Source organism: Scleropages formosus, chromosome 8 (assembly GCF_900964775.1).
Source record: "Scleropages formosus chromosome 8, fSclFor1.1, whole genome shotgun sequence".
In the NCBI taxonomy this organism is placed as follows: domain Eukaryota; kingdom Metazoa; phylum Chordata; class Actinopteri; order Osteoglossiformes; family Osteoglossidae; genus Scleropages; species Scleropages formosus.
This window is the reverse complement of record NC_041813.1, coordinates 15150328-15178062: the sequence shown is the minus strand read 5'-3', so window position 1 is coordinate 15178062 and position 27735 is coordinate 15150328. Positions and strand designations below refer to the sequence as shown.

At 42.9% G+C, this 27735-nt stretch overlaps 2 protein-coding genes across 3 annotated transcripts in view; one reads left to right on the top strand and one right to left on the bottom strand.

Annotated features, from left to right (window-relative positions):
• Positions 1 to 1277: 1277 nt before the first annotated feature.
• Positions 1278 to 7015, top strand: slc5a11 (solute carrier family 5 member 11). Its single transcript, XM_029254220.1, has 14 exons — positions 1278 to 1307; positions 1631 to 1735; positions 2235 to 2294; positions 2396 to 2500; positions 2699 to 2804; positions 2987 to 3067; positions 3550 to 3755; positions 3987 to 4122; positions 4275 to 4382; positions 4480 to 4630; positions 4711 to 4879; positions 5063 to 5278; positions 5433 to 5580; positions 6572 to 7015. Exons 1-14 carry the CDS (start codon positions 1293 to 1295, stop codon positions 6778 to 6780), a joined length of 1815 nt encoding a protein of 604 aa, XP_029110053.1. The 5' UTR covers positions 1278 to 1292; the 3' UTR covers positions 6781 to 7015.
• A 1938-nt stretch (positions 7016 to 8953) lies between these two features.
• LOC108935841 (rho GTPase-activating protein 17-like) overlaps positions 8954 to 27735 on the bottom strand; it is a 33675-nt gene continuing 14893 nt past the window's right edge. The window contains exons 2-21 of one of the 2 annotated variants that reach the window (XM_018754747.2): positions 27605 to 27644; positions 23864 to 23968; positions 23354 to 23430; positions 23018 to 23129; positions 22510 to 22586; positions 22243 to 22360; positions 20975 to 21043; positions 20467 to 20548; positions 19085 to 19212; positions 18163 to 18274; positions 17818 to 17899; positions 17552 to 17632; positions 17051 to 17164; positions 15393 to 15484; positions 14958 to 15114; positions 14622 to 14864; positions 14166 to 14308; positions 13478 to 14026; positions 10252 to 10294; positions 9482 to 9556 (exon numbers count right to left, since the gene is read on the bottom strand). In XM_018754747.2, the coding sequence (XP_018610263.1) occupies positions 10287 to 10294; positions 13478 to 14026; positions 14166 to 14308; positions 14622 to 14864; positions 14958 to 15114; positions 15393 to 15484; positions 17051 to 17164; positions 17552 to 17632; positions 17818 to 17899; positions 18163 to 18274; positions 19085 to 19212; positions 20467 to 20548; positions 20975 to 21043; positions 22243 to 22360; positions 22510 to 22586; positions 23018 to 23129; positions 23354 to 23430; positions 23864 to 23968; positions 27605 to 27644 (2389 nt within the window). In that variant the 3' untranslated portion in view covers positions 9482 to 9556; positions 10252 to 10286. Of the gene's footprint in view, positions 9557 to 10251; positions 10295 to 13477; positions 14027 to 14165; positions 14309 to 14621; positions 14865 to 14957; positions 15115 to 15392; positions 15485 to 17050; positions 17165 to 17551; positions 17633 to 17817; positions 17900 to 18162; positions 18275 to 19084; positions 19213 to 20466; positions 20549 to 20974; positions 21044 to 22242; positions 22361 to 22509; positions 22587 to 23017; positions 23130 to 23353; positions 23431 to 23863; positions 23969 to 27604; positions 27645 to 27735 lie in introns of both variants that reach the window. The other variant, XM_018754746.2, reaches the window with a different exon arrangement.

The following is a 27735-nucleotide window of genomic DNA, read 5'->3' as shown; positions in this document are numbered from 1 at the left end:
GATTACCACCAAGGCTTTGGACAAAATTAACTGACGTGGTAGGTCTCATTCAGAATGATTACATATTCTATTCTCATATTCTATAAAAATAAGTCAAAAGTATGCACAATATTAAAATGTCCACAACAATTTGAGTTTTCCAAGATATTTTTTGACAACTTCATGCTTCATACCTTGAGACTGTTGTATGACATATCTTCAGCCACAGTTATTAGACAACTTATGAATATTTTTGCATGATTTGGTTATGCTCTACAGGTAGTAACCAGTAGCGGCAACAATTTAGGACAATTTTTTAATAGCTTCTGAGTAATTGTGGAATGTAACACATCTGTCCACACCCTGCTGTCGTAAGATCGTTTGTGTTATGTCGAAGTTATTTAGCAACAAATTTAACATTTGTTATACAGTAGTTGGGGGCACGGTGGTGCAGTGGCGCATTGGGTTGGACTGGGTCCTGCTCTCCAGTGGGTCTAGGGTTCAAGTCCTGCTTGGGGTGCCTTGTGACAGACTGTATGTACAGTATGTAGATATTGGTGTTACAGAAAAGGGAGACAATGTGTTGAATAGAAATTGATTTTATTTAAACTTCCTTGTCATATATAAAACAGGTTGATGTGTGTTAATATAGAGGTGGAAAGGAGAGGAAGAGCTGGGTATCACAGATGATTGACAGTATTTACCTGAATGCAAGGACTTTGCACTTTTCTGGAAAATGTATATGTGTACAGTACTTTGTGACTCTAGGATATAGGCCTACGCAATATCTACCTATCAACAGCAGTCAACCTCCCGGTGGACTCTCAGACACAATGGACACCACCCAGGAGCCCCATACTTCCCCTGTCCAGGCTCCACCCAGAACCCTGGCTGTGACAGACCTTGTGGTGCTTGTCCTTTACTTCCTTTTGGTGCTAGCTGTTGGACTGTGGGTAAGTGTGCTTTGGGCCTGTGCTGAAGAAGCAGACTGCATCTCTCTTCCACTGATCTGGATTCGCCCCCAGGTGGATGGTGTACCATCCAAGGTGACAGTGTGGCTTTTGGTGTATAATAGGCCCCTTTTCAATGGTGCAGCTAGTAGTCTTATTGTCTTCTTTCCAGACCACTGTAAAATGTCATATATGTACAATATGTGTCGCAGGTAATATAGAAATTATGTTCCATTTTTGCCAGAAAAGTGCTTTTACCATTTTGGTTCAGTGTTGCATCATTGGACACGTGTCCTTGTTTTCCAGTCTATGTGGAGGACCAAGCGAAACACTGTCAGTGGCTATTTTCTTGCGGGGAAAAACATGGTTTGGTGGCCGGTAGGTCTTCTGAGGTTCTTTGCAGCATATTGATGGATACTTTGTGCATTGACTCTCTATGTTGTGCAGCATCCTTTAGGATCAATAAAGTTTTTATTTATCGGTATATCCATCTGTCTAATTTATTTGAAGTGTTTCTTAGATGTTTCTTTCACATATGCAAGATACTAGTGAAAAGGTGTGTGTGCGTTACAAAATGCTCACAGTTTGTTCTTTTTTGTATTTAATTGTTGATTAATTCATTCAGTCATTTATTCAATGAATTTTCAATTCATTGTGTCATTCTCTGACCTGTATTCGTTGCTCTCTGTCACACCCTGTAGGTGGGGGCATCGCTGTTTGCCAGTAACGTGGGTAGTGGGCACTTCATCGGCCTTGCCGGCTCTGGGGCTGCAGTAGGCATTGGCCCCACGGCATATGAATGGAATGTGAGATACAAGCTTTTTACATTTATTCACTGAGCAGACACTTTTTTCCAAAGCGACTTACAATGGATATTATGTAGTGTCATTAGCCCACACACCTTATTCACCAAGGTGACTTACACTGCTAGATACACTACAATGGGTCATGAGTGAAACACTCTCTGTCACTCACACACTCTGGGGGAACCTGAACAGCATGTCTTTGGACTGTGGAAGGAAACCGGAGCACCCGGAGGAAACCCACACAGACACGGGGAGAACATACAAACTCCACACCGACTGAGAGGGGATCAAACCTGCTACCTCTTTTACCACCCAGGAGCTGTGAGACAGCAGCGCTACTCACTGTGCCATCATTCTGCCTTTTTTGCCATTCCTAGAAAATGAGGTCCAGCTACATACTATTGACTGATCACCAATAGTGTACATGAACAGTGAAACAGGAGCCTGTTTGATAGTAGGCAGGGTTTGCGGATGACTGACACTTCTTTCTTTGCTACAGGGTCTGTTCATGGTCCTTGTCCTTGGCTGGATATTCCTGCCCATCTACATCACCTCTGGGGTAAGCAAATGCAGAATGTACAGCCTTCCACCCCAGCAATCATAATTTAGATTTTTTTTCATATGAATTCACCAGCCTTCTCTCATGTTTTGTTTTCTCAGGTGACAACAATGCCAGAATATTTACAGAAGAGATTTGGTGGGAAGCGAATACAATTATTTATAGCTGTTTTATACTTATTTATTTACATTTTCACAAAAATTTCGGTAAGTGAAGAATAAAAAAATGGCAAAATAGCATTATAGCATTAGCATAATAGCATATAACGATAGTATTAAATACAGTAAAATAAATGAATATTTTTCATCAGTATGATTTAATCAATTAAATTAATACATTTGCTAACCGAATAAATGTAGTTTAAGCTTTGGAAAAATAGCATGTGCGCTCGGCCTGGCATACAGGTGGACATGTACGCCGGGGCCGTATTCATCCAGCAGGCCCTACACTGGAACCTGTACCTGGCTGTAGTTCTCCTGCTGGCTATCACTGCCCTCTACACAGTGGCAGGTGAGTGTTAAAACTTCATCTCTAATGTCACTTAAAAGACACCAGTGTTCATAAAAAGTCACAAAAAGTGTTTTTTTTTTCCAGACTTCACAGCTGTGCTGAGCAGGTCCTTTCCACAAACGTCTTCATATCACCTTATGCCCAGTGTAACTCCTCATGCTGCCCATGTCGTGTTCTTCCAGGAGGCCTGGCGGCAGTGATCTACACGGATGCTGTACAAACTGTTATCATGGTGATCGGTGCTCTGACGCTCATGGTCTTCAGTAAGCGTCCGACTCCATGATGTTTAAATAAGTGTGTTGTGATGTCAGTTAATGATCCAGTTGAGTTACAGCATTGTGCGTAAAACCGTTTTTACATCTGAAGAGGAAGTATTTTTCACGTTATTCTCCAAAACACTTGCAATATTAAGATTACAAACTTACAATAATTTACCCATTTATACAACTGGATATTTGTTTTTACTGGAGCAATTTTTAGGGTATGTACTTTGCTCAAGGATACTACAACGGGAGGGGCAGATTGAACTTGCGACCTTTGGATCCAAAGGCAGCAACTTTAACAATTACCCTACCAGCTGTCCCTGCATTCTCCCCACATCTATCATTGCTGTGATTCATGTCCAACTTATTTTCTTAACCATTACGATGAATCAATCAACAAATGAGATTTGAACCTTCACAAAAATAGCTTCTGTTTTGCATTTGGACTGCTCATGGCTTCCTTTCAATCTGATGTTGTGCAGGTTTTGTGGAGGTGGGCGGTTGGGATGCTCTTCTCCAAGGCTATGCGGATGCCATTCCTAGTGTCCGCTACCCCAACAGCACCTGTGGCATTCCCCGAGATGATGCCTTTCACCTGTTTCGTGACCCTCTAACCTCTGACCTGCCCTGGCCTGGGGTCCTGGTCGGGATGACCATCCCATCACTGTGGTACTGGTGCACAGACCAGGTGATATCTTGCTCCTGCAGTAGCATATGGTCCACTCAGCAGTATTGGTAACCTTGGCTAACAGGCTGAATCCTTAAATGTTTTGGTTAGCACTGAATGCTTTTCACTTTCCTTAACTGGTTATACATCTAGTCATTACCATAGTAACCTGTGTTTGCAAATCCTATTAACACTGAGTCAACCTAAACTAAATAAAGTTTTACTAATTGAGCTTTACTGGTTTAAGTACAGGTGATTGTACAGCGATCGCTAGCCGCAAAGAACATGGTTCATGCCAAAGGAGGCTCCTTGCTGGCTGCATACCTGAAGATCCTTCCCTTTTTCATGATGGTGTTACCAGGAATGATCAGCAGGATCCTCTTCCCAGGTGAGGCTTCTTTCCATAAAGTTGGACCACCAACGTAGTAGACATCCATCATCCCTGCAGATCTCCCAATGACCTTTAGCTGTTCAGAAATCATAACATGTACAATGTTCGTGATAATAATAGCTGCATTTTCCCTTTTAATACATTTCCAGATGAGGTTGCGTGTGGAGACCCTGCAGTGTGTGAAAAAGTGTGCAAAAACCCTGTAGGCTGCACGGACATTGCCTACCCAAAGTTGGTCATGGAGCTTCTGCCTGCAGGTGAGTATCCATGTACCTGAGGGTGGGACCGTGACCTTTCGATGAGTGGTTACTCAGACCTGATCAGGTCCTTGTTCTGCACACTCTTTCTCCCCAGGCCTCCGAGGATTGATGATGTCAGTGATGATCGCGGCACTCATGTCCTCACTTACCTCCATCTTCAACAGCTCCAGCACCATATTCACCATGGACCTGTGGAGACACATGCGCACACAGGCCACCGAGTGGGAGTTGATGATTGTGGGCAGGTGATGGAGGGATTTTTGACCATGTGAACGGAGTATGTATATCTGCCTATATCTCATGGTTTCTGTTTGGATGCATGCAGGGTGTTTGTGTTGGTGCTCGTGGTTATCTCTGTGCTCTGGATCCCCCTGGTGCAGGCCAGCCAGGGCGGCCAGCTCTTCATCTACATCCAGTCCATCAGCTCCTATCTGCAGCCGCCCATCTCTGTAGTCTTCATTGCTGGCTGCTTCTGGAGGCGGGCCAACGAGAAGGTGCGGTTTAAACCAAAAGGGCAGGTTGGGGAGAACGAGACTGTTTTTACTTCCTATACAGACAGGTTATCCAAAGAAGGGTTCCTTCTGAAAAAAACCAAGGAGATAGTGGGGTTCTCACAGATGAGGTGGAAAAGGTAGAATAACTCTCTACCGGAAATAACCCCATGGTCTCCTGAGCAGGGTGCCTTCTGGGGATTGGTGGTTGGCTTGCTGGCTGGCTGTGTGCGGATGGGCCTAGATTTCGTGTACCCTGTTCCGCTGTGCTACGAGGAAGACTTGAGGCCCCATGTGATTAAATATGTCCACTACCTCTACTTCTCCATCATCCTGTCTGTGTTAACGATGGCCGTGGTCGTTGTTGTCAGTCTGGCAACAGAGAAGCCCCACCCAGAACAGGTTTGTGGAAGAAAGACAGTGTATTAGACAGTTAAAATGGTAAAATTGTAACTACCCTCAGATAATTAAACTGTAATATGTTTTTGGACTTACTATTTATTATGGTGGAGAGTAATTTCTTATGATTACACTGTGTACTTCTAATTTGCAACAGACCAGTGGCCTCACCTGGTTCACCAGGTTTGACAAGATGGGGAAAGACAACGAGGGCTTGGAAGTAGTCGACTTACCATTGCAAGGAAATGCACAACATGAGGTAGTGGAAGAATCCAGCAATAAAGATGAAAATCAGGAAAAAAACGGTAGGTTACCCCTGGCCTGTGGTGGATTGTAAACTTTTTATATATTCATAATACTGTAACATTATTACAATACTCTAGAAAACAGTATTCAGCATAATTACAGCTTAATAAATATACTAATGCAGGGTTATGGTGGTCTAAAGCCTATCCCGGAAGCACAAGTTGTGAGACAGGGAACACCCTGGATTGGACTCCAGTCCACAGTACAGCAATCACACACACTCATTCATTCTCTCTCACTCACCCACACAGACAGTGCAGGCAATTCAGTGACCAGTTAACCTGAAATATGTCTGAACTGTGGGAGGGAACCAGATCACCTAGGGGAAACACAGGGAGATATGTAAACTTCACACAGATTGAGTGATACTGAAACCCACATCTAAACCCACATCCCAGGCAGTTAATAAACACAATTAATATTGTCAGAAGATATTTTTAAGATTAATTTCTGCCTGTTGTGTAGTGAAACCAACCTGCATTTCCATTGCCAGCCATTAGCTAGCAGTAAAATGCACTCAAAACAAAGGGAATGTGGAAATGTGATGCTTAATAAATATAGGCACACACACACAAAGTCTACAACTGCTTGTCCCAAGTGGGGTCACGGCAAACTGGAGCCTAACCTGGCAACACAGGGTGCAAGGCTAAAGGGGGAGGGAATACACCCCGGACAGGACGCCAGTCCGTCACAAGGCGACTCAAGGAGGACTGGAACCTCAGCCCCGTCGCACAGTGGGCCCTGGCCAAACCCGCTACACCACCATGCCCCCTTTAATAAAGACAAATAAATTTATATTATGTATCTCTACTGTGTATATATAAATAAATATACATACAAATTAAAAGTTTCACCATAAATCAAAAACAGAGTTGCTTGGGGTAAAGTGTTGGCTCATCAACAAAACAGTAGTGACAGTCATTCTTCTGTAGCTGTAATAACTGGGTGATTCTTTAGTGATTTTTTTTTTAAAGTACTTTTCTTTCACAGAGAGCAACAAGGAAGGCATGTCAAAGGTTAAAGCTGCCATTCTCTGGCTCTGTGGGTTGGAGCGCAAGAAGGAGGGTCCTACCATTCCGCCGTCTCCGCCAATGACTGTTGGCACCCTGCACGAGGACCCCTTCATGAGGCGTGTGGTCAATGCTAATCTGATAGTGTGCATGGCTGTTGCTGTGTTCCTGATTGGCTACTGGGCCTAGTGGAAGAATACAGCTGTAGATGTGAGAGTGGACACACCTGAATGCACCCGGGTCACAGCTGAACAGTCATGTCCAAAATGCACCGAACAAAGTCTGTGGTTGTGCAATGACATCTTCCTAATGTTCACATGGGTTTCATATGTTCATCACATCCAACACATACACCATCTGCAGGACATGCACTAACAATAATATTCTATATATTTCTACTTCTCATTCAATCAGTCTGTTGCTTATAAACAATCACACTTTATGTTTTCCAGAATTCTCTTTTTTCCCCCTCTTGCTTTTGGTATCTGTGCCACACCTAGAAAGCAAAATAATAATAAACTAGGGGGCAATGATTGTGACAAATGTGTAAAATAATATTGGCATATATATATTTTTAATGACCTTAAGTTATATAACCATATTAGTCTCCACTGCAGTTGGTAGAAATGCGTGCACTTGTGAAGGAAGAAATATTCACCACAAGGTGGAGCCTCACGCAAAATTTAAAGAAAGGACAACAAATCGGTTGAAATTTTATGCCATTCTTATCACCACTCTGCTGTAATTCAGTGTTACATATTAACATATTTTTCAATAAAAATGGCAATGCTTTAAATGAATTTATGTGCCTAGATGGAAAAGAGAATCTAAGTTAGATTATCCATTTCAGTTCAGTATTTATTATTTTGTGGTCCTAAATGTTTTTACATTTTGGTGTTTCAGTATATGATCAGAAAGCTATTCTGTGGTTGAAATAGACATATTATTGTCCATCCTTCGAGCCTTTACTGTGTATCCTGTGCATAAAAAGAGTCACGTGTGGAATAAGGCATCCGAGTGGACAGGCTTCAAGTAGAGATAAGGTAGCAAAGAAACGCTGGAAGGGGGCACAGATAGCATTGAGGCGGGGAGGAGATAAACAGGGCCATTGGAAAGAAAGGAACTGAAGTTGAGTCAGTGATCGAGTTCATACTTGGTCATTGTTCCTCCTCAGGTTCTGATATCCTGCTGTAGTGATGACCCAGGCACCACATGTCAACAGGGATACAAGTACTTTTACCACTTCAGTCACATTTAATGTATTATGGAGTTGTGGAAAAGACAATGTGTCCGACGGGTGTAGAGAAAACAAAGTTGAAACAACTGTAATGTGGTTATGATCATCAGTGTTGTCATATATTAATGACTTTGTACAACTATAGAAGGAAAATACAGTAAGAAGTACCCCCTGCCATAAGTAAAGTAAGTAGTAAAATCTTAAGGTACTTGGGTATCTTCCCACTGCCAAAAATATCTAAATGGAGGTTTACATTTTTAAATTTTTATTTAATAGACAATAATTAAGCATCCTAAAAAAAACAATAGGACACTTCGCCCCTAAACAAACAAAAAAAAAATCAGCAGGAAAACAAACGAAAAAGCAATCATTCAAATGGAATATTACATGATTACTTGGACATAAATGCATCTTTGTGACATTTTTGGTAATTCATTTTTCTATATATAATGCATGACTTCATACATTTCATATATACCACTATGCCAGTTTTTAATCTGTCTGGTAAAAAAGAAAAAAAAAAAAAACTTTTGGTCTTTTGTAACATTTGTTATTTTTTTTCCACTCAGTCTCACAGTATAAGGCACCAAACTGAAGTAAACACGGGTACAAGTGCAGTCAGGTTAATTACTTAATAAAGTTACAAAATAACCTGTGACCTGTCCCTCTCATTTTTTCAAACATATATAGAAATAAAAGCAAGGCAGAAAGTGGTCATGAATCCCTACCTCTTTTGACCATTTATCCGTAACGGTCATCTGACAATACCTGATTTGCATATTAAGTGGGAATGTTGTGTCACCAGTCATCTATTGACCTGACATCAACAGAATGAGCATCAAGGGCAAAAATGAAGGAGATTCACTTAGTTTGCAGCAGGTGAAGACCAAGGGAACATGTGTAAATGAAAATAAATATAGACAGCAGAAGTAGAGAAACGATTGCCCCCACACCACCTGGGAAGAAATCGAGTGAGCAGAAACGGGAAGCCTGTCTGGTAGTCACAAGCATTTTCTTCTCACTCTCCCAATCATCACTGCAGTACTCAAGGGATGTCATTTTAAAATGACATCTACATTTTATATATATATGTATATACACACACAAACACACGCACACACAGTATATTATATATATATGCATATATATAAAATTTCTTCTTTTTCACTAGGTCTTTTTAGTGGTATAAGGAATAATATATATACATAAAATGTGTGTGTATATAATTCCTTATATCATTAAACCAGAAACACCTAGGGAACAATGAGAAATTATTCAAGATTTTAAAGTCAGGAGTTTACAGACCCATCCGAGATGGCGCGCATGGACAGGATGTCTCCTGACCGTACACATAAAAAGGGTAGCGTCCATCAGTAACATCATTCGGGCCAGCTGCTCTGCCCCTGCTGTCAGTCTGATAGCTGATTGTCTGAAGTGCATTATGGGAAAGAGGGTTTTCCAATGATTGTTGTCAGAAGCTTCCTTGGACAAAGAGTTCCAGAGCAGGTCTTTGGGAAGGGTGATGGTTTATGTGCAGTGTCTTTGGCTGTCTAGGAGGTTGTGTGAGGCCTGTCCTTTATCCTCACAATACGGTGCTCTCAGAATCGAGCTCAGGGTCCGGTGTCACCATGGGGGAGTGTTCCAGCTCAGCAGGGCACACGCCCGGTGGCTCAACAATGAGCTCGGGGACCAGAGCACGACTGAGCCCCTTGAGAACCAGGCCAGGATCTGCACAAGGAAACAAGATCCAATGAATCTGAGTAAAACTGACCCCCAAAAATCTCCCCCAAACCCTTCCAGCAGCACCACTGCCAAGGAGCTACCCAATGAATGATTAGCTTCATCATCAGTGTACTTGATATGTGTTGCTTCTTTGATGGGGAATTAGCCTGGGACTGTTTACTAAAAAAATCTAAATGGGTTACTTGAGAAATTCACATAACTTGTATAGCTTGTATAACTAGCTGCATAACTTCTTTTCAGAGGGGAAATGTATAGTGGCATCACATGCCTTTATATTATCTGTTTATGTTGAATAGACGCACAGAATTTAATAGCTTTGGTTACTTACACATCTTCCCCAGCACACTCAGAAATTACACAAATTCATATCCATCACATTAAATTTTGCTTTTGGTTCACAATAAACTTTATGAACACAGTATATCCCTGAAGAAGGTGGAGGAGGATGTAATGTGTAATTTGTGAGTGATTTCCAACAGAAATCAGTGCTGATACCTGGTAGCTTTTGGTTGTTGATTAAGCCGTTACTCACAAGTAATGTGGATTAGTAACAGATAGCAAGCTGGGTTAGTGGTTTCACACAGACACGTGTGCTGTGTTAATAGGCTGATCCACCACAACTGCTTGCGTATAACATGTGAAATGCAGGCCAGTCAGTCACCCGCTGTTCTTCCCCTCACCTGCCCTCAACTGCAGGCCGCAGGTGCAAAGCAGGTCAGACATCTGTAACATTGCATCAATAATGGAATCAGGCTCTGCATACAGTTAGCGAATTACAGTGACATTATCACGAGATCGTGGCACTTGTGGCCCTTTTTACTGTTTGTTAGTACTCTAAATTAACACATTACTATTGTAGAAACATGGAGCAGTTGGGCAAAGCAGCTGCTGTAACTGATGCACAGTCTCATGCAAATGTTCTTGCAGTTCTGTGTCCTGTACGAATGCAAGCAGGCAGACCTTGAAAGTGGCCAGTTATGTAATTTTCCTCTAAGAAAACCAAACAGTGACTGTTTTCCCTGGAAAAAGCACAACCGTGGTGGATGCACCGAGCCTGGCAACATGCCCTGCGGTTTCCTGCTAAATCTACCGAAAGACAATCTAACTAGCAGATACCTTGCTATGAGTTAAAGCTGTGAATTGCGTTCCATGACCAAAATGTCAAAAGCATTATTAAACAACCTCATTTGTACAAACACACTCATCTCTGACAACGTAACCTTGACCACGATGAAACGTTCATACAAAAAATGCCAGGCTCATTGCTCACTTAATCGACAGACTAATCTCTCCGAGCCACCGGTCTTTCCCTGGGATCTCTAAAAGTCATTAAGCAGCAGGTATATGAGTGTGAAATTCGAATTGTGAAACTTGAATAGGAGAAGCTACATGCATGTTTGTCAAAAACAGTATTCAGGAAGAGGGGGGGTGCAGTGGCGCAGCAGGTTTGACCAGGTCTTGCTCTTCGGTGGGTCTGGGGTTTGAATCCCACTTGGGGTGCCTTGCAATGGACTGGCGTCTCATCCCGGGTGTGCCCCTCCCCCTCCAGCCTTACGCCCTGTGCTGCCGGGTTAGGCTTCAGCTTGCTGCGACCCCGCTTGGGACAAGCGGTTTCAGAGTGTGTGTGTGTGTATATTCAGCAAGGCTACAACTACAGGCCTCCTTCAGCTCCCACCTTCCTTACAGACACAAGTCCTCATTCTCAGGAAAACTGCATCTGGGATTAGACCCAACAGGCATCTCTGCAGAGTTTTATTCCCTGTGATCAGATGAAACCAGCGGCACAGATAGTTCGGTGCTGGTGACGAAGGCCCAGCCAAGGCTTGGTGTACAACGTGCCTGATTGTTGACTCAATTCATTATTTACTGACTGATACCAAGCAGTTTAATTTTCTGTACAGAAGAGGAGTTTTCAACGTAAGCATTGCTTCAGATGAAGACACAGTGGCACAGCGGGTTAAGGTGGTGCCTCGCAGCTCCTGTGTTGCTCGTAGGGTTTGTCTCTGTCTTTTCACCCTTTCAAGCATCTGCAGAAGGCACTGGCAAATCACTTCCATTTCTGCCTTGCCTAGAGAACCCTGCAAGTGGTCACCATTGAGTTGGACTCAACTATATGTAACTTCCATTCATCCACTGCTTCACATAAGAACTACAGGTTTGACTAATGTGTTCCTGCACTTGACCCCTTACGGCAGGGTTTCAAACTCATTTCACAGGGTGGGTTAAATGGGTTTCATCGCACCTGCTGCATAATGTGCAAAACATTCTATCTGTATAACAACAGACAATGACTAGTAGAGCAGCTAAACACTGTACTCTCTGAAAGTTATTAATGCAACACCCACTGTACTATACACTGATTCAGTATTTTTCATAATTACTGCAAGCTTACATGTATTCATTTAACATTTCTATAAAGTGAGTTACAATGTTAAACCACTTACAACTATTTACCCATTGACACAGCAGGGTAATTTTTCTTATAGCAATTTAGGGTAAGTACCTTGCTCAAGGGTAGTACAGCAGTACGAGAGACTCGAACCAACAACCTTCTATTCTAAAGGCACCAGCAGCTTTAACCATACCATCAGCTGCCCCCTGGTTAAATAACTAAACACTGCTTACAGTCACTGTAACTTATTAAGGCCACACCCACTGTAGTTTACAGTAGTATTGTATTAGGGGTTGCACGACTTCAGATTTTTAAAAGTCGACAGTTATGTGAGGAAAGTCAAGTCGACGTTGACTAATCGCTGATGATGCCATGATCAAAAACAGGAGAAGAGAATGCTTTGCATCAACCAATCTGTATTCTCAAACTGGATCCATATGCTGACAACAGACAGTTCATAGATAGACTGACTTTATATATATATATATATATATATATATATATATATATATATATATATATATACATACATACATATGTATAAATCAAATAAGATGGGACATCGTACCCAGCTTAAAAAAAAAGCTGTTTTTTTTCATTTCTTGTTTCAAAAATGAAAAACAAATTTTGAATTAACTGTGTTTAAAAACCATTTTGAGGACTTAGGGCATTCATCATATTTGGTATTGTAAGATTTTGAATTCTATACCTTGTACGAGTAAACGTCAAGAGAAAATTAATAAACACGTCTTTTTTCTTTTTTGTGTGTGCGCAGAAAAAAACAACAAAAAGCCGTTTTTCAAATTTTTCTGCTAGTTAATTCATAATTTGTTTTTCATTTTTAAAACAAAAAATGAATGAAGGCATCGTAATTCGCATTTTGTTTCTCAATTTCGAATCAAAAAACGAATGAACGCAACGTACACGGATGGACCGATTTGGATCGTTCCCCTGCTAGTCAGTGTTAGCGGATACCTTTTCTTTCAGATGAGTGCGCATTGCACTTGTACTTTTGTTGTACTTCAGGACAGACTTGCATATTTTGCAAGTGACAGTAGCACAGGCGTCATCTATATTGAAGTATTTCCACACACTTGATGAACCGCTGCTGGTTTACTGCAATGACCCACCAGGCTCCTCACCTGTTGTCTTTTCGGAGGCGTCCATGTTGTTAGTGTCATAATCACGTGATCAGCGACTAGTTGACGTCAAGCTTAAACCGTCATCGTAGAGCAGTAAAGTCGACAAATTGATTAGTCAGCTAGTCTGTGCAATCCCTATACTGTATACTGATTCTGTACTGTTTATTTGTTATGTCATATGTCTGACTCTCCTGCCTTAGGAAAGTTATGCATATTAATGTATGATTAGGTGTGAATGAAATGAAATTGCCTATGAATGCCACTACTGATGTATTTATATGACAATTTCTTTGAATAAAATGGAAATAATGATGAAAATCTAAATTCTAAGGTGTGGCAGAAGGAGCTAGAGGAGTAGAACCAAGTGCTTACCTGTGATGATCTTGGAGGCGCTGTGGCACATGCCATTCGTGCCATCGCTCCCGGGGGCAGGCGGCTGAGGAGGCGGGGGCATGCTGGGTCGAGGACGGGGTTTGGGCACAGGCCGGGGGCGTGGGAGAGAGCCTGAATGGAAGTTGGGGGAGGCAGACAAGACTTGGGGGCTTTCGTGGAGGCCAGTAGAAGGTGGAGGTGTCTCTGGAGGGGTCGGGGTGCTGGGTGGGGACGACTCCTGTCCGGAATCCCCCATCACCTGCCCGGGGGCTTTGGGGTGCATGGGGGGCGTGAACTGCATAGGAGGCTGTGGAGGTGGGTGGTTTGGAGCCTGGATAAGGGTTTGACTGCCTGAATGGCGGCGGGGTATAGTGGATGGCTGTGTCACATTCAGACTGGCGGTCTGTCCCGTAGCAGAGGAGACACTGAGTGGCTTGGAAACTGGGGTGAAAAGCTGAGCCGTTCCTGAGGGTGCAGGTGGTTGACTGCTGAGCTGCCCTGGTGGGGGATTTGGTGGTTTTGGAGGGGCTGGAGCTGGCTTCTTTGTACCTACACACAGAGGATGAACAATTCATAGGTCAAAATCTGCTCTGAAATCCTCTTGCAACACAAAAGCTTTACTGCTGAACCTATAATGTAAGGAGACACTTCCATGGAACAAGGAGGACATTTTTGGTTCTGCTCTCACCTCTGCGCACGATGTGGGGACTAGTGCCCCTGCAGCCAGTCTGGGGTGTCCCCATGTTCATTTGGGCCGAGTTGCTGGCTGGGCTCGGGGGGATCACATGGAGACTTGTCATACCCCCATTCCTTTGGAGAGCTGGTATGGCGCTACAGAGGGAGACACATAAAAGTATGGAACTGCATTCACACAAATACCAGTCAGTCAGGCTCCAAGAAGCACCATGAAAGAAATGCTAACTGATGAATGATAGAGAGTATGATTTGGAGAGATTTTATATTGTTTGACGAATATGGTTGATGGAGATGTTTGGAGATGATGGCTGTTGATGTCAAATAAACAGACAGGCAAGGTTTATGGTCCTTCAGCGCAAAGAGATCAGTCTTAGTACCTTCACTGCACGTCCCTTTCAGTAAGGAGTATTTGGGTGCTTTTTCATGTTTTGTGTCCACACCTCCTTACCTGTTCTCCTCAGTGTGCTGGGCAACTGACTCTTGTACTGATCCTCCTGTCTCTATCAACATGGTGGGGCCTGGTAGACCAGCCTCCAGGCCTGAGCTAATGGGCTGAGTTGGACCTTGAGTCTGGAATGCCCCACCTCCCTCTGTTGGGGGCAAAGGAGGCTGGAACGCAGGGGAGGCATGTGGTTTCCTACTGAGGGTGTTCCCTCTACGTGGAGTGTGGTCCAATAACTTGTTAACCACGCTATAGACAGAGAAGACAGTAAAGATATGGAGATATGATGGCAGAGGAACATGAAAATGCCCATGAAGTCCTTGCACTGCCTTTCCCCAATACCTGTCCTTACGAAGACTTTCCACCTCTAGACCAATCATGCTTCCAGGCCTCCGCCTCTCTGTGGTCCCAGAATCAAAGTCTGTAGGTGTCAGGAAGTTGGTCTGGGTCGTGGGAGGAGTAGGCATGACAAACATTCCGGACACATTGAAGTCCACATCTGTAGAGAGAAAAAGAAAACCACAATACCATTAAATATCCAGTGACCAGGTCTTCTGGTGATTTGGCACGGTTATAAGACTTCTGAAGTCCTTTGTGTTTCTTTTATCTGTTCTTCAGACTTCAAATCTTGGATCCTTTCTGTTGGACCACAGAACTTTTTGCTTTTGTGAATCAGAAAGAAGATATGTGCTTAGATTTGGAAAGATGGAGGATCCACAGCCGCACTGTGGGTCTGGTGACAGTTAGGCAGAAAGTAAACACAGGGTGGAACATTACCTTCTGGGAAAAACCAATCTGCATGCTGAATGATAGGCTCTATAATGGTCACCACGTGAACTGATGTTGCAGCAGCCATCTCTGCCAGGCTCCTGCATGGAGGAGGTGAGGAGAAGATGAAAAGATGACGTAGTTGCAATACAGTGTCAGTGACACAGTAGATACTGAGACTTCTTACACATCACAATTTTTATTCAGTCCATGGTATGGAGGGTCAACAGAATTTCAGAAGAATTTTGCATTGTTGTAAGGACTTCACATATTACAAATGGATGGATTACAAATTTTAGAAGATGGAAACATTTTCCACATATTGTTTACGACTTTTATCTGGTGTTTTTGAGTGCTGGTGATCAATATGGAGATGACATTTGCACATTTTGGGATTAATTTGTTCTCGACATCTCTAATACCTTCGACAGTCGGCATTAAACAATTTGTAGAGACAAAATGTGGGTGGCACGGTGGCACAGTGAGTAGTACTGCAGTCTCACAGTGCCTGGGTGGTACGAGAGGACATAGCTTTGCTCCCTGCTCAGTCTGAATGGAGTTTGCATGTTCTCCCCATGTCTGCATGGGTTTCCTCCTATAGTCCCAAGATATGCTGTTCAAGTTCCCCCATAGTGTGTGAGTGACAGCGAGAGTGTGTTTCACTGATGTATGGATGAGTGACCCATTGTAAGTAGTGTTTCTAGCAGTGCAAGTCACCTTGGTGAATAAGGTATGGGCTGATAAGACTGCATAGAGCTCACTGGAAGTTACTTTGGAGAAAAGCATCTACTAAATAAATAAATGTGAAATATTTTTATTTTGTTCATTCTAAATTAGTTTCAATTATAATGCAGTCGGGGGTGCGCTGGTGCAGCGGGTTTGGCCAGGTCCTGCTCTTTGGTGGGACTGAGGTTTGAGCCCTGCTTGGGGTGCCTTGTGAGGGACTGGCGTCCCGTCCTGGGTGTATCCCCTCCCCCTCCAGCCTTGCTCCCTGTGTTGCCGGGTTAGGCTCTGGTTCACCACGACCTCGTTCGGGACAAGCGCTTTTAGACAGTGTGTATGTGTGTGTGTGTGTGTGTGTGTATAGTGCAGTCAAAGTTAATGAAACATGAAAATAAAAGGTCTCTTCTTTTATTACAGCTGTATCTGAGAACTTTATAGAATCTAACCTGTAAATAAGTTTAGGAATATCTGTATTATTAAGCCTTTATTGGCTATGTGCTAAACGTGGCTTAGTGCTAAAAGCCACTCTAGAGTTACAAACAGCCTTTTGATCCCAGGTGTGTAGCTAAGCTACAAAAGCAGCACAACTGAAATACACACACACACACACATTTTCAGAACCGCTTGTCCCATACGGGGTCGCGGGGAACCGGAGCCTACCCGGTAACACAGGGCGTAAGGCCGGAGGGGGAGGGGACACACCCAGGACAGGACCCCAGTCCGTCGCAAGGCACCCCAAGCGGGACTCGAACCCCAGACCCACCAGACAGCAGGACCGTGGTCCAACCCACTGCGCCACCGCACCCCCACAACTGAAATAATTTTCCCAAATTATACAGTTGTGGTAATAAGCATTTTAGAGTACATATAAGAGCCAGTGCCACTGTGTGTCTGTACATGTTAATCAGTGTCAATGCAATGCTGGTGTTAACAGCTATTCTCACCCCTCGGTTCTGGCCCACAAAAGGTTGGGTCCCAACACTATGGCAATGTTGCTAGGGGTCATCTTGTTGACGTCACACTCCTGAGCCAGTTTAGCCAGGAATTTCACCAAGTACCTGAAAATGGAGTCTGTGTCACAACGGTGTTGAGCATTGAAGATGATCAACCACGGAACGCAATGTCCAGTAAATAGAAGCTCATAAAAAAGGCACCCATGAGGCATCATTGACTCTGATTAAAACTCTAAATTAAATGCCAACTCTATTAATATGTTGTTAACAGGTCTGAGTATAATCCAGGCATCACATACTGAACCATCAAAAATAAATACATTAAATATAGGTGTGTCTTCAGAATGTTCACAAATGTCCTGACCCTTGTCTTTGCAATGAACCACCATGTCACAGAGCAGCAGCTAGGGGCTATTTTTAACTTTTCTGGGCCAAGTGTATTTGCAAGCATCCAAAAAGTGTTGACACTACATTCTGCTCTCACTCTTGCACCTGAAGTTGGCCTTGTTGCTCTTTGGTAAGCTGTTGCACGTCACCCACAGTGCCTGGAGCCGTTTGTCTGGGTCAGATATACTGTGGAAACAGAGGAGACACCCTGTTGTTGAGTTATTACGTTCATTTCTACTGGTACAAGAGCACTGGCACATCTGATGTTGATGGACCTCTAACACATACTGAAGGAGCGACTGTTTTGGTAAGGCGTTCAGAAGTAGGTGGATGAGTCCTGAGCCTGGGCCCAAGGGTGTTGCTTGCCTTACCTTGATGCTCGTATCCACTCATCATAGAGGTGGAAGGTCATAAGTGGTTCTGGCAACTCCCTCAGATATGACTTCAGGGCACCTACCCAGGGGTACAAACCATTAAATAATTTTATAAAGATATATGGGGATCGAACCTGTAAAACATGTAATTTCATTGTATTTCACATCATATTTTTCATGGGATACATCAGTCTGGTGTACAAACACTTAGAGTTCATTCCAGGCTAGAAGAAATTAAACCTCAAAGTTGAGCAGAAGTTGACAGAAGTAGAGCTGCCCAGAGTAGGGAATGCATTGGAATGCACTTAATGCCAATGGGGTCGATGAGGAAATGGGCTGTACCAGCGACAGCATGCGGGTCTGAGTAGAACTCCTCTAGCTGAGAGGTGGAACAGTCTAGGGCAGCTTTCAGCTTCTTTAGCTTGGAGGTTCCTGCGGCAATCCGGAAGAGACCCTGTCATGTACAGACATGGGTTAGAGTAAGACCCACGGAGCCCAGAACAGACCTTATCCATTAAAAACCAGACAAAAAAAAAAAACAGAAAAACACTCCTTTGTTTCACCCTTGAGTCTACAAACATTGTAGAAACTGCCCATAATTAATATTAAATGAATGTTCGGGCCAGGTAAACAAACTATGGCCTCACATGGTGACATCACCAACTTATTCTTAGAGAAATGGCCCTTGGGTTTTGAAAATGATATTGGTGTGTGACAGCTGGCAGGCACCTTGGCCTCCTGCATTTTCAATGAGTGTACTCTTCAGCTACACACTCCACTCGCCACCAAATTAATTCAGGGAGCTTTGCTCTGCCTCAATCCCCCACCCCGAGTGCCCTGGGGGAGGTGGAAGGATTTACCTGGAATATCTCACCGGTACACCTGCGATCCTATACTATGCTTTTCAAAGGACAACCATAATGGTGGTGAAAGATGATCAACTGTGGCTTTTTATTTAAAGGAGTGGTCACTCCCCTTGAGGAAAATGACCACTGAGCAGGAACATGGGACTCTGGTTACAATTAATACCAGAAGTCTGCATCTAGGAAAAATGTTTGTCTGGTAACTTTTAAAGATGCAGTCTCAAGAACTGAAATGCATTTTTTCCCCACTAAGCCAATTTAGATACCTATACTGATCTGTCAGTGTACTCCTCTGAACTAGGGTTTATGGTTTATACAGCTACCATAACATGATGAGGTAACCGCCTTAGTGCAGTCCCATCTCAGCGGCGGCCTAGCAAGCGTCACACCATTCACCGCACCTCCTCCTTCATGCCCGTCTCCAGCAGCATCATGACACAGGCCTCAATGGGCAGTGCGATCTCCCTCCCACTGCGTTTCAGATGCTCGTCGAGTGCCGTGCCGAAGGCCGGTTTCTCTGTCCATGAGTCTGCAGGGGAGGAAAAACAGCATATCTCTCTCATCCTGTGAGAACCTACTCTTAACACAGTCAGACAGAGCATAGAGAGGAGTTGCAGAGGGTGGGGCTTCTGGAAGGTGCTATGTACAAGGGGGTGGGGCATTTAAGAGGAGGGGTTGTGTGCTAGTGGGGCGGGGACTTGTTGAGGCTGCAGGGTATGTTCAGGCAAGGCTTGTGGAGGGAGTCATGTATGTAGGGGAGTGAGGCTTTTGCAAGGGAGGTCATTTCTGAGGGTGGGCCTTTTAAGAAAAAGTTGTGCTGAAGGGGGCAGGTAGGAAATGTGCAAGTGTTTTTATTGAGGCAGTTGTCCAACTTCCTCCAAGAACATAAAAAGTATTGTTTCAGACAGTCCTTCAGCAAATATAAAGAAAACCTTCACAGCGGAATTTATACAGTTTTTGTCGGTGCTTTTTTGCCCCTCCCCTGACAGTCACTTTAATGCAGGGGAATAATCACAGCCAGCAGTCTCTGACAACTGCCAGTGTTTTGTTATGTTTCTGCATGTCCAATTCACTGGGCTGGGAGGTAGGGCAGAAATAGATGGGGCACACAATGACAACGTGCTGTTTTTATGCAGGCTCTAAAAAAGGATTCCAGGGGAAACCACATGGCGGCTCACTTTGCCTCTGCAGGACAATGCTTGCTAATATTCAGCCATTTTTCACGCATCACATGATTACTCATATTTTCGGAGAAACAAATTGCTTTAAATATTGCCTTTCTTTATTATTTAAGTCCCCTAATGGGTGGTTCTGGCAATATTTCAAGCAGTTTAAAACTACATTTTTTCATCCAACTGAGGCTTTTCTCAAAGCAGCTTACAATGTTGAAAAACTTACAATCATTTTCCCATGTATACAGCTGGGTAATTTTTTTACTGGAGTAATTCAGGGTAGCAACCTCCACTGAGAACACACAGATCATTCTTTGAGATGGTCCTTCAGCAAATTTACAGAAACCTTCACGAACGCATTTATAGTTTCTATTGGTGCTCTGTCGTGACCTTGCTCAAGGATTTTGCTGCAGTACGTTGGATTTAAACTTGCGTGCGACCTTCTGAATCCAAAGGCAGCATCTGTAATCACTACGGCATCTTCTGCCCACATAAAAAGGACTGAGAAATTCCTCTTTGGAACAACAAATGAGATTGAATTTATGAAAGGGGTTAAAAAGCGCAGTTTTTGAAATGGAAATGAGATGCTGCGACCAGGAGGAACACGGTACCTTGCTGTGCTTGTATGGTGGGCAACACAATCTCCAGCAGGGCTAAGGATCTCCTGTGGTAGTCAGCCTGAGCTTCCAGTAACTGGAAATGACCGATAGACAGTAGAGAATGTCTTAGTGACCAAATCTACAAAAAACAAGCTGGATCGCCCAGATTGCAGGTTTGAGCCCAATTATCGTGGTGCTTAACTTGCATTGCTTTTATATAACCTCCCTCCATAACAGTGGGAAAATCCTGTCCGCTGCTTAAACTACTCTGCATAAATGTGTTTCCTGACCAAATAGATAACGTGAGTCACTTCAGGTGAACCATGCCACCTGAAGTAACAGCAAATGCATAGTTTCAGACCAAAGTGTAAATTAATCAGTATATCTGGGTGGAAAAAGTTTCCACTCTCCAAAAAATTGAGAGTTAGATGCTATGTAGAGGTATGCTTGCAATAAATTCAGATTGCCAGATTGGAAAGATAAAAAGAGTGGCTCTTGGGTATGTGCTTACTGTACTCACCATTACATAATAGCGGGCGTAGTCTCCTTCCTTGGAGCAGAAACTGTACATGTCAGCAGCAAGTTGATCCTGTGCGAAACCAAAAAGTACAGAGACGGTTAGGGTCTGCTGTTATCCCTCCACCATAGCTGTGCCTATACTGAAGGTACACTGCCTGTATATGTACACTGGATCCTCTTGTTATAAATAGATGAGTAATGATTTTTCGATGATATAAACATTTGCCTGGTTAAATTTTTTCTTTTTTTTTTAAATTTCATTTTCTATCCGGCAGCATGGTGGCGCAGTGCATCGCACTACGACCTCACAGTACCCCAGGTGGTGCAAAAGAATGCGGGTTCGATCCCTGCCCGGTGTGTGTGAAGTTTGCACATTCTCATGTCTGCGTGGGTTTCCTCTCACAGTATAAAGACATGCAGTTCAGGTGAATTGGTGACACTAAATTGCTCTGTATACGAGGTGTCTCCTTCAGGGTGTACCAGTAGGCTCCAGTTCACCGTAACCATGCTCAGGACAAGTGGTTACTGAAATTGGATGGATTTTCGCGTCTGTTTTCTTAAGTCTTGGTTCGCTGAAGAACAAAAGTGACCTGTATTTACACACCCACCCAACAGTTGGTTGTAAAGAGTACCAACGCGTAATAGAAGTGTGGGCCTACATCAGACTCACTTCCACAGTATTTACAGCTCATGCCTGGTGTTCCTGAGTGTTGATTGTCAACAACAGGATGAGGAATCCTGTACATGTTTATGAGATGAAATCAGTCCACAATCAGCATTAACTACTACTTTGTGAAGAAAAAAATTAATTTTTATTTTCTTTTAAATTAATTTTAATTTTAATGTTGCTTGAATAATATACCAGTATATTATCATATAATAATATAAAAATAAAAAGTCCTACAAAGTATTTTTATTATAACTACATCCAATTTTTTTTCCAGAACCTAACTAGTAAAGAAATCAAGGGACGGTCGTGTTATTTAGTTTAATTGATTGTGACTGTATTGTAAAAATTACTGGTGAGTTATAAGCAAAACAAATAACAAATATTTCTGCTCCTAACAGTGTTTGTAAGTAGAGGATCCAGTGTGCTGATTAAAAAAAAAACACCAGACTGTGCTGCAGAGTGCTGTTAATTAGGGTGAATGTTTCCATATCAAGGTTTCAAGATCACTCCCGATACTTGATGTCCAAAGAATTGCTGGAGAAAAGGTCAATCTGTGTTTCATTTACAGGTAAATAAAAAATGTGAATATGGATCAGTACCTTGCATATCTCCATTTTGTTCAGGGCTTCATCCACCTCCTCCTTGAGGGACTCCACCTTGGCAGCCAGTGCCTGGTTGTTTACAGTTGACACCATAGACTTGCTCATCTGCAACCACCTGGAACAAACATGCTCCACAGGTAAACCCCTGAATTCCACCCAGAGTTGTGCATAAACACACACAAACACACACATACACACACAAACAGAGATTTTGGTGTTCCCAAGCACTATAGTAAATGCACTTTTTAAAAAGACTGGCATTACCTGGCTTTGGCAGAGTCGTAGTCCAGCACCAGTTTGGCCAGCTGCTTCCTCTGTTTCAGGATATTAGGGATTTCCATCTGAGATAAAAACACATACATTTATCACAACTATAAATAAAAGTTTGCATGTGACATCTCAAAAACTCTCATCATTATCAGTACATATGTTTCTGATTTCAGTATTTCCTTTTTATCAGTCATTCGGATCTGCCAGAAAACTGGTTGTCTTTCCTGCCCACTTCCTATCGAAAGCTGAGCTGATGAAAAATGCAAGATAATTCACTTCTACAAGCATCTACTTATCTATGATTTAATTAGAAACGGGAAGATTAAATAGAGCATCCAGAGTGGATCTGGAGGATGAAGTTTGAGGTAAACACTGACATATCAATGTCATGTCACTGCTTGGCTTCTGGCCAAATCCAACTAACCCAGTAAATCAAGCCAGCCACACATCAGTGAGAGTTGTCAGAATCAAAATTCAAACAAGAACTGCACAGCTACCGTACCTCTGCAAGCTGGTTCAATGGGTCCAAGACCTCCTTCTCGATGTGAACCTCATGCTGCATGAGCTCTGAGGCCAGCTTGTTCTCCACCTCGCCACATAGCTCCATCATCTTCCTGCAAGACACAGACCGAAAGATCATCTTATCATCAGGGCCCTGGCCAGTCCCGTTAGACAGCACGGTAAATAGACATTCTGGTATGACTTCACATACATAGGTCAGGAACTGTTTTAATCAACCTGTAGAGTGTAGGTTCATCGCAATTTGACAGCCATGATAATTTAGACTACTCCTTATCTGAAAGCAAGACCCCTTAACTTTGACTGGAAGATAGCTCACCCGATTAGAGACTCCTCTCCAAGCTGGCTCCCTCCATCCTGCATGGCCTGTGATAGTGTGGTCAGTGGCAGTTTTTTCTGTGATGAGGAGAAAGAAACATATTGCATAATGGGACTAACAGCAGCATATTGACCATCAACAGTGGTATTATAAAAGGATCCTCACTGTACCCAGAACACCACCAGGGTGCATCTTGGCTATCAATGATGCTTTTCAATCTTTTGGTGACCTTTAGAGATCTTGCTGCCAGTCTGGGTTGGCTAAACCATTCTTGTTGTAATAGGTCTATATAGAGTATAATTCATAATTTAATTCAATCAAATATCCAAGACAGGGAAACAGTAATGTTTCAGATATATTAAAGAAACTGTTATCCAACTGCAACACATGTAGTTAACCATTTTAATTATAGAGGTTTTCACACCGATGAAACATGGAATATGTGGTGCTAAGTTAGGCCATTGACACAGTGAAACAACTGAGTGAGGGGACGACCTGGGCTTTGCTTACATGTCTCTTCTCTGCGTCGGTGCCGATGTGGCCTTGCAGACATGTGACCATGCGCTTGTGCGTGTTATGGGACACCAGTCGAACCAGCTCCATGCGCTTCTCGATCTGCACACATATGCCAAAAACAAACAAAAAAAAATTAACAGGGAAATGATTTAAGAATGGGGAGGCACGGTGGCGCAATGGGATTGACTGGGGTCTGCTCTGTCGTGAGTCTGGGGTTCGAGCCCTGCTTGGAATGCCTTATGACAGACTGGTGTCCCGTCCTGGGTGTGTCCCCTGTGTTGCTGGTTAAGGCTCTGGCTTGCTGCAACCCTGCTTGGGACAAGCAGTTGTAGACATTGTGTGTGATTTGGGAATCATGATATATGATGAGCAAAAGTAAATGAGGTCTGTGGCACTGGAATAATGGGACAGTGAAACTGTGATCTAAAAATGCTCTTTATTTTTTTTTTAGGAAAAGATGTTTTACTTTCCCAATCACACTTGGAAACCATACTGTAGACAACTGGAACCTCATTGGTTCATGCTGACTACTGGTGATGTTGTCAATTAGTAAAGCCGTTCGTCATTTTCAGCTCTGACACTTTTTAGTCACCAGACTAAACAAAAATCCATTTAGTCTTTATTTTCTGTTGAAAACATAGTGTACCCTGTAACATGCGAGTGTTTTGCATACAGGGCTGTATTATTTGGAATTATAGCTTTAATTGGTCTTACTTGCTGTAGGTACAGTTATCTAGCTATAGAGTTAGAGTTACAGGACAAGATCATCATAGAAACTTGACTGAGGTGTTTGTATTTGTTACCATGGAGCTGTGTCAATGACACATGAGTCAGTTTCTTCTCAGTAAACTTTTTTGATGGGTGAAAACCACACAAACAATTTGCTGGGAAAGTTGCTGTGTTTTTAATGAAGCCAAGAGCCTCATCCAGTTAATCCAGTGTGTCTGAGGGCTCATGCAGCAACAGCTAATACTACTGGAATGTCTCCTGCATGGGTGGTACTCAATACTTCAAAAGAAGGCAACATGGAAGCAGTGTGTTGGATTATTGAAGGCAAAGGATGAGCAACATCATCTACGGCCCATGTTTCTAAAGGGTACTTCCTTTTGATCCAAAATACATTACTTGAACACCTCCTGCTTCTGGACACTTAGCACCCCCATGCTACACAGCAGAGGTTGTGTCTGCAGAGCAATGTGGGTGGAGATATTGCATCAGGACCTTTAACTAGGGACATATGCATGGAGAGAGAGGTGAGTCACATGGCCTGAGGCGGTCCCAGAAAATAAAACACGGCTTCAACGCCACGAAGTCATTCACCTTTGACATTTTCAGAGGCATGGATTTCCTCTTTACTCTCATTTTTTGGCCTGGAACCCTGGGAGGTTTTGAACACTTTCAGGAGTGAATAGTTTCAGGTGTTCCCACAATTCCATGTGCTTCCACGACTGATCCCTCATGCTGTGAAACCCCCATTCAAACATAAAGAAAAGAAAAAAAGAATGGCCCTCAAGGAGCAAAGCTGAACGCAGACATGACATAAAGACATATAAAGAGGAAATTCCAACAGAAATTTATGAGTCTATAAAAATGGGAAAGGAAATACATGAGATGTTTAAGAGAGAAAAGAGAATTAACAGACCTACACACCACTGACAACCAAGAGGTGGAGGAGCTCCTGAGACTGGAGGAGAAGATAATGGCCTCCCGGAGGTCACACCCAGTCCCTGCCCCGTAAAAAGCAAGGTCAGAGGCACAATGAAGCGAGAGTCCTTCCTGATTTTGTGGACAGGAGTTTTGGAATGAAAATATGGCAGCAGAACAGCAGAATATGATGGACCTTGTGCCCCATTGCTGTGTTTAACCTGTACAGAAATAATAGGCTTGTCATCATCTTCCTCTTTCAACTGGAGAAGGTGTAGAGGTCAGGCCATGGAAGATGACTTTTGACCTAGGACAGTATCATGCAGACAGTTTGTGTCTGAGTCTCCTCCCTAGGAATGTAGCTTCAAGAGTTCAAGAAACGCGAAAAGCTAACAGCACAACTCCACACTGCACTGTGAACGGACATGTCTGGGCAAGTGCAGAAACGGTCTCGGTGAGAGTCTGAGAAACATCCTCACACTGTTCTCACCAGCTCATGTCCAGGAGGCAGTGACAAGTGTGGAGGAAGGAAAGATCAATGGAGAATACTGCAATGAAGGCACGTTATGCTAGCATGGTGTTCCCTTAATGAACACTCCTATAAAGAGCCATGTTGATGGGAAGAAGGGCAAAAAGATGTGTGAAGGTATGTGAGAACCAATGGAATCTGCAGCCATTCAAAGTGGTAGTGGTAAAGAGCCCAAACACCCCGAACTTACGTAGTTCTGGATGTGGGTCCATTCTGTCCTGCAATGTGCTTATGGGGACAGCTCGGTGGGTAATGAGATTGTACCTTCCAGAGGGGGTAATTCTTCCATGTGCCATGTGCTATTGAACCTCCTTCAACAGCAGGGATCTTCACACCACATTACCAGATGCATTGTTTACCATAAACAAGCATCTTTTTCACAACACTAATGCAACAAGCTGTCTGAAACAGCAAAACAGGTCTTGGTTTATTTACAACCCCAATTCCAAAAAAGTTGGCACAGTATGGAAAATGCTAATAAAAACAAAAAGGAGTGATTTCTAAATTTACTTTGACTTATATTCAATAAAAAACAGTATAAAGACAAGGTATTTCATGTTTTACCTAATCAACTGCATTTTTTTAAGTTATACATTTATTCTGAAATTGATGCCTACAACATGTTCCAAAAAAGTTGGGACAGTTGAGTGTTTACACTTTACATTCTGAAAGGGAAGTACCTGAACTTGCACATTTTTACACTAAAAAGGTCACATTGCTGTCCTTCTGTCCAAAGCATGTAAACAAAAACGTTTGTGGTCAGGTCACATGCTGAAGAGAAGTCTTGACCAGGTGTGTGTTTCTTTAGGCTAAAATAATGTTATCTTCTGGAATGTTCTCTGTCCTGAGAAGGTGACAGGCACAGGTTAAGCAGGTCTCAGTTTGGCTTACTCAGTGTTCGGTTGAGTTGGTGTTTGTGTGAAATGAGCAGTATGCACAACGAATGATTTTGAATGCAACACACCTAGGCTGAGCCCATCTGCCATGGCTCCCACAACAACCCGTGTAGTGGGGGTACTGAAAAACTACTGTTTACAGGCACAAGGGAAGTCACCGTTTAGAATATAAGCCAGGTAATTACAGGCTGCACCATGTTTTATTCTTCTGTGTGATCAAAGGCAATACCTATTAGGGTTAATAAGGGCCTGCAAATTGAAACACTAAACAAAAAAATTCCAACAAATTTTTTTCCTCCCTTATCAAAGAGCTACATTGATGGGGATTTTGAAATGTGTCCTGTTTTATTCTGTTGGCATGAAGTGGGCATTTTACACCTTACTACACAGAAATGAGTGCCAAGTTTTGTCTTGGACAAATCAGCATGGAAAACAGAGCTCTCACATTAAACATCTCTTAAAGCATTAACGGAAAATCAGACCTCCCTTCAAACACAATCCAGCTGGAGTGTGCAGAACCGTTTTTAATTTATTTATACCTGAAACTATAGTTACGAGAGAGTTAATCAGTCTGCTGGTATCCAAATGTAAATTCCATGTGTAAAATGCACTGCAAGGTCTGCCACGGTGACGCTAGCCAGTAACAATAATAGAAGATGCAGTCACCTGTAGAAGGTCATCACTGAGTACTTCAGTTTTTTCCGCTCTGCAAATGAAGAAAAAACAGGACAACATTAGTTTTAGTAGAAAGGATTCATTCAGTGTTCAGCGATTCCAGCTCGACATGATGCTATTCC

Coding starts and splice junctions, on each gene's coding strand:
- slc5a11 (XM_029254220.1), top strand. Junction 4,880..5,062: donor GGAGGCGGGCCAACGAGAAG/GTGCGGTTTAAA, acceptor TCTCCTGAGCAG/GGTGCCTTCTGGGGATTGGT. Junction 5,279..5,432: donor AGAAGCCCCACCCAGAACAG/GTTTGTGGAAGA, acceptor AATTTGCAACAG/ACCAGTGGCCTCACCTGGTT.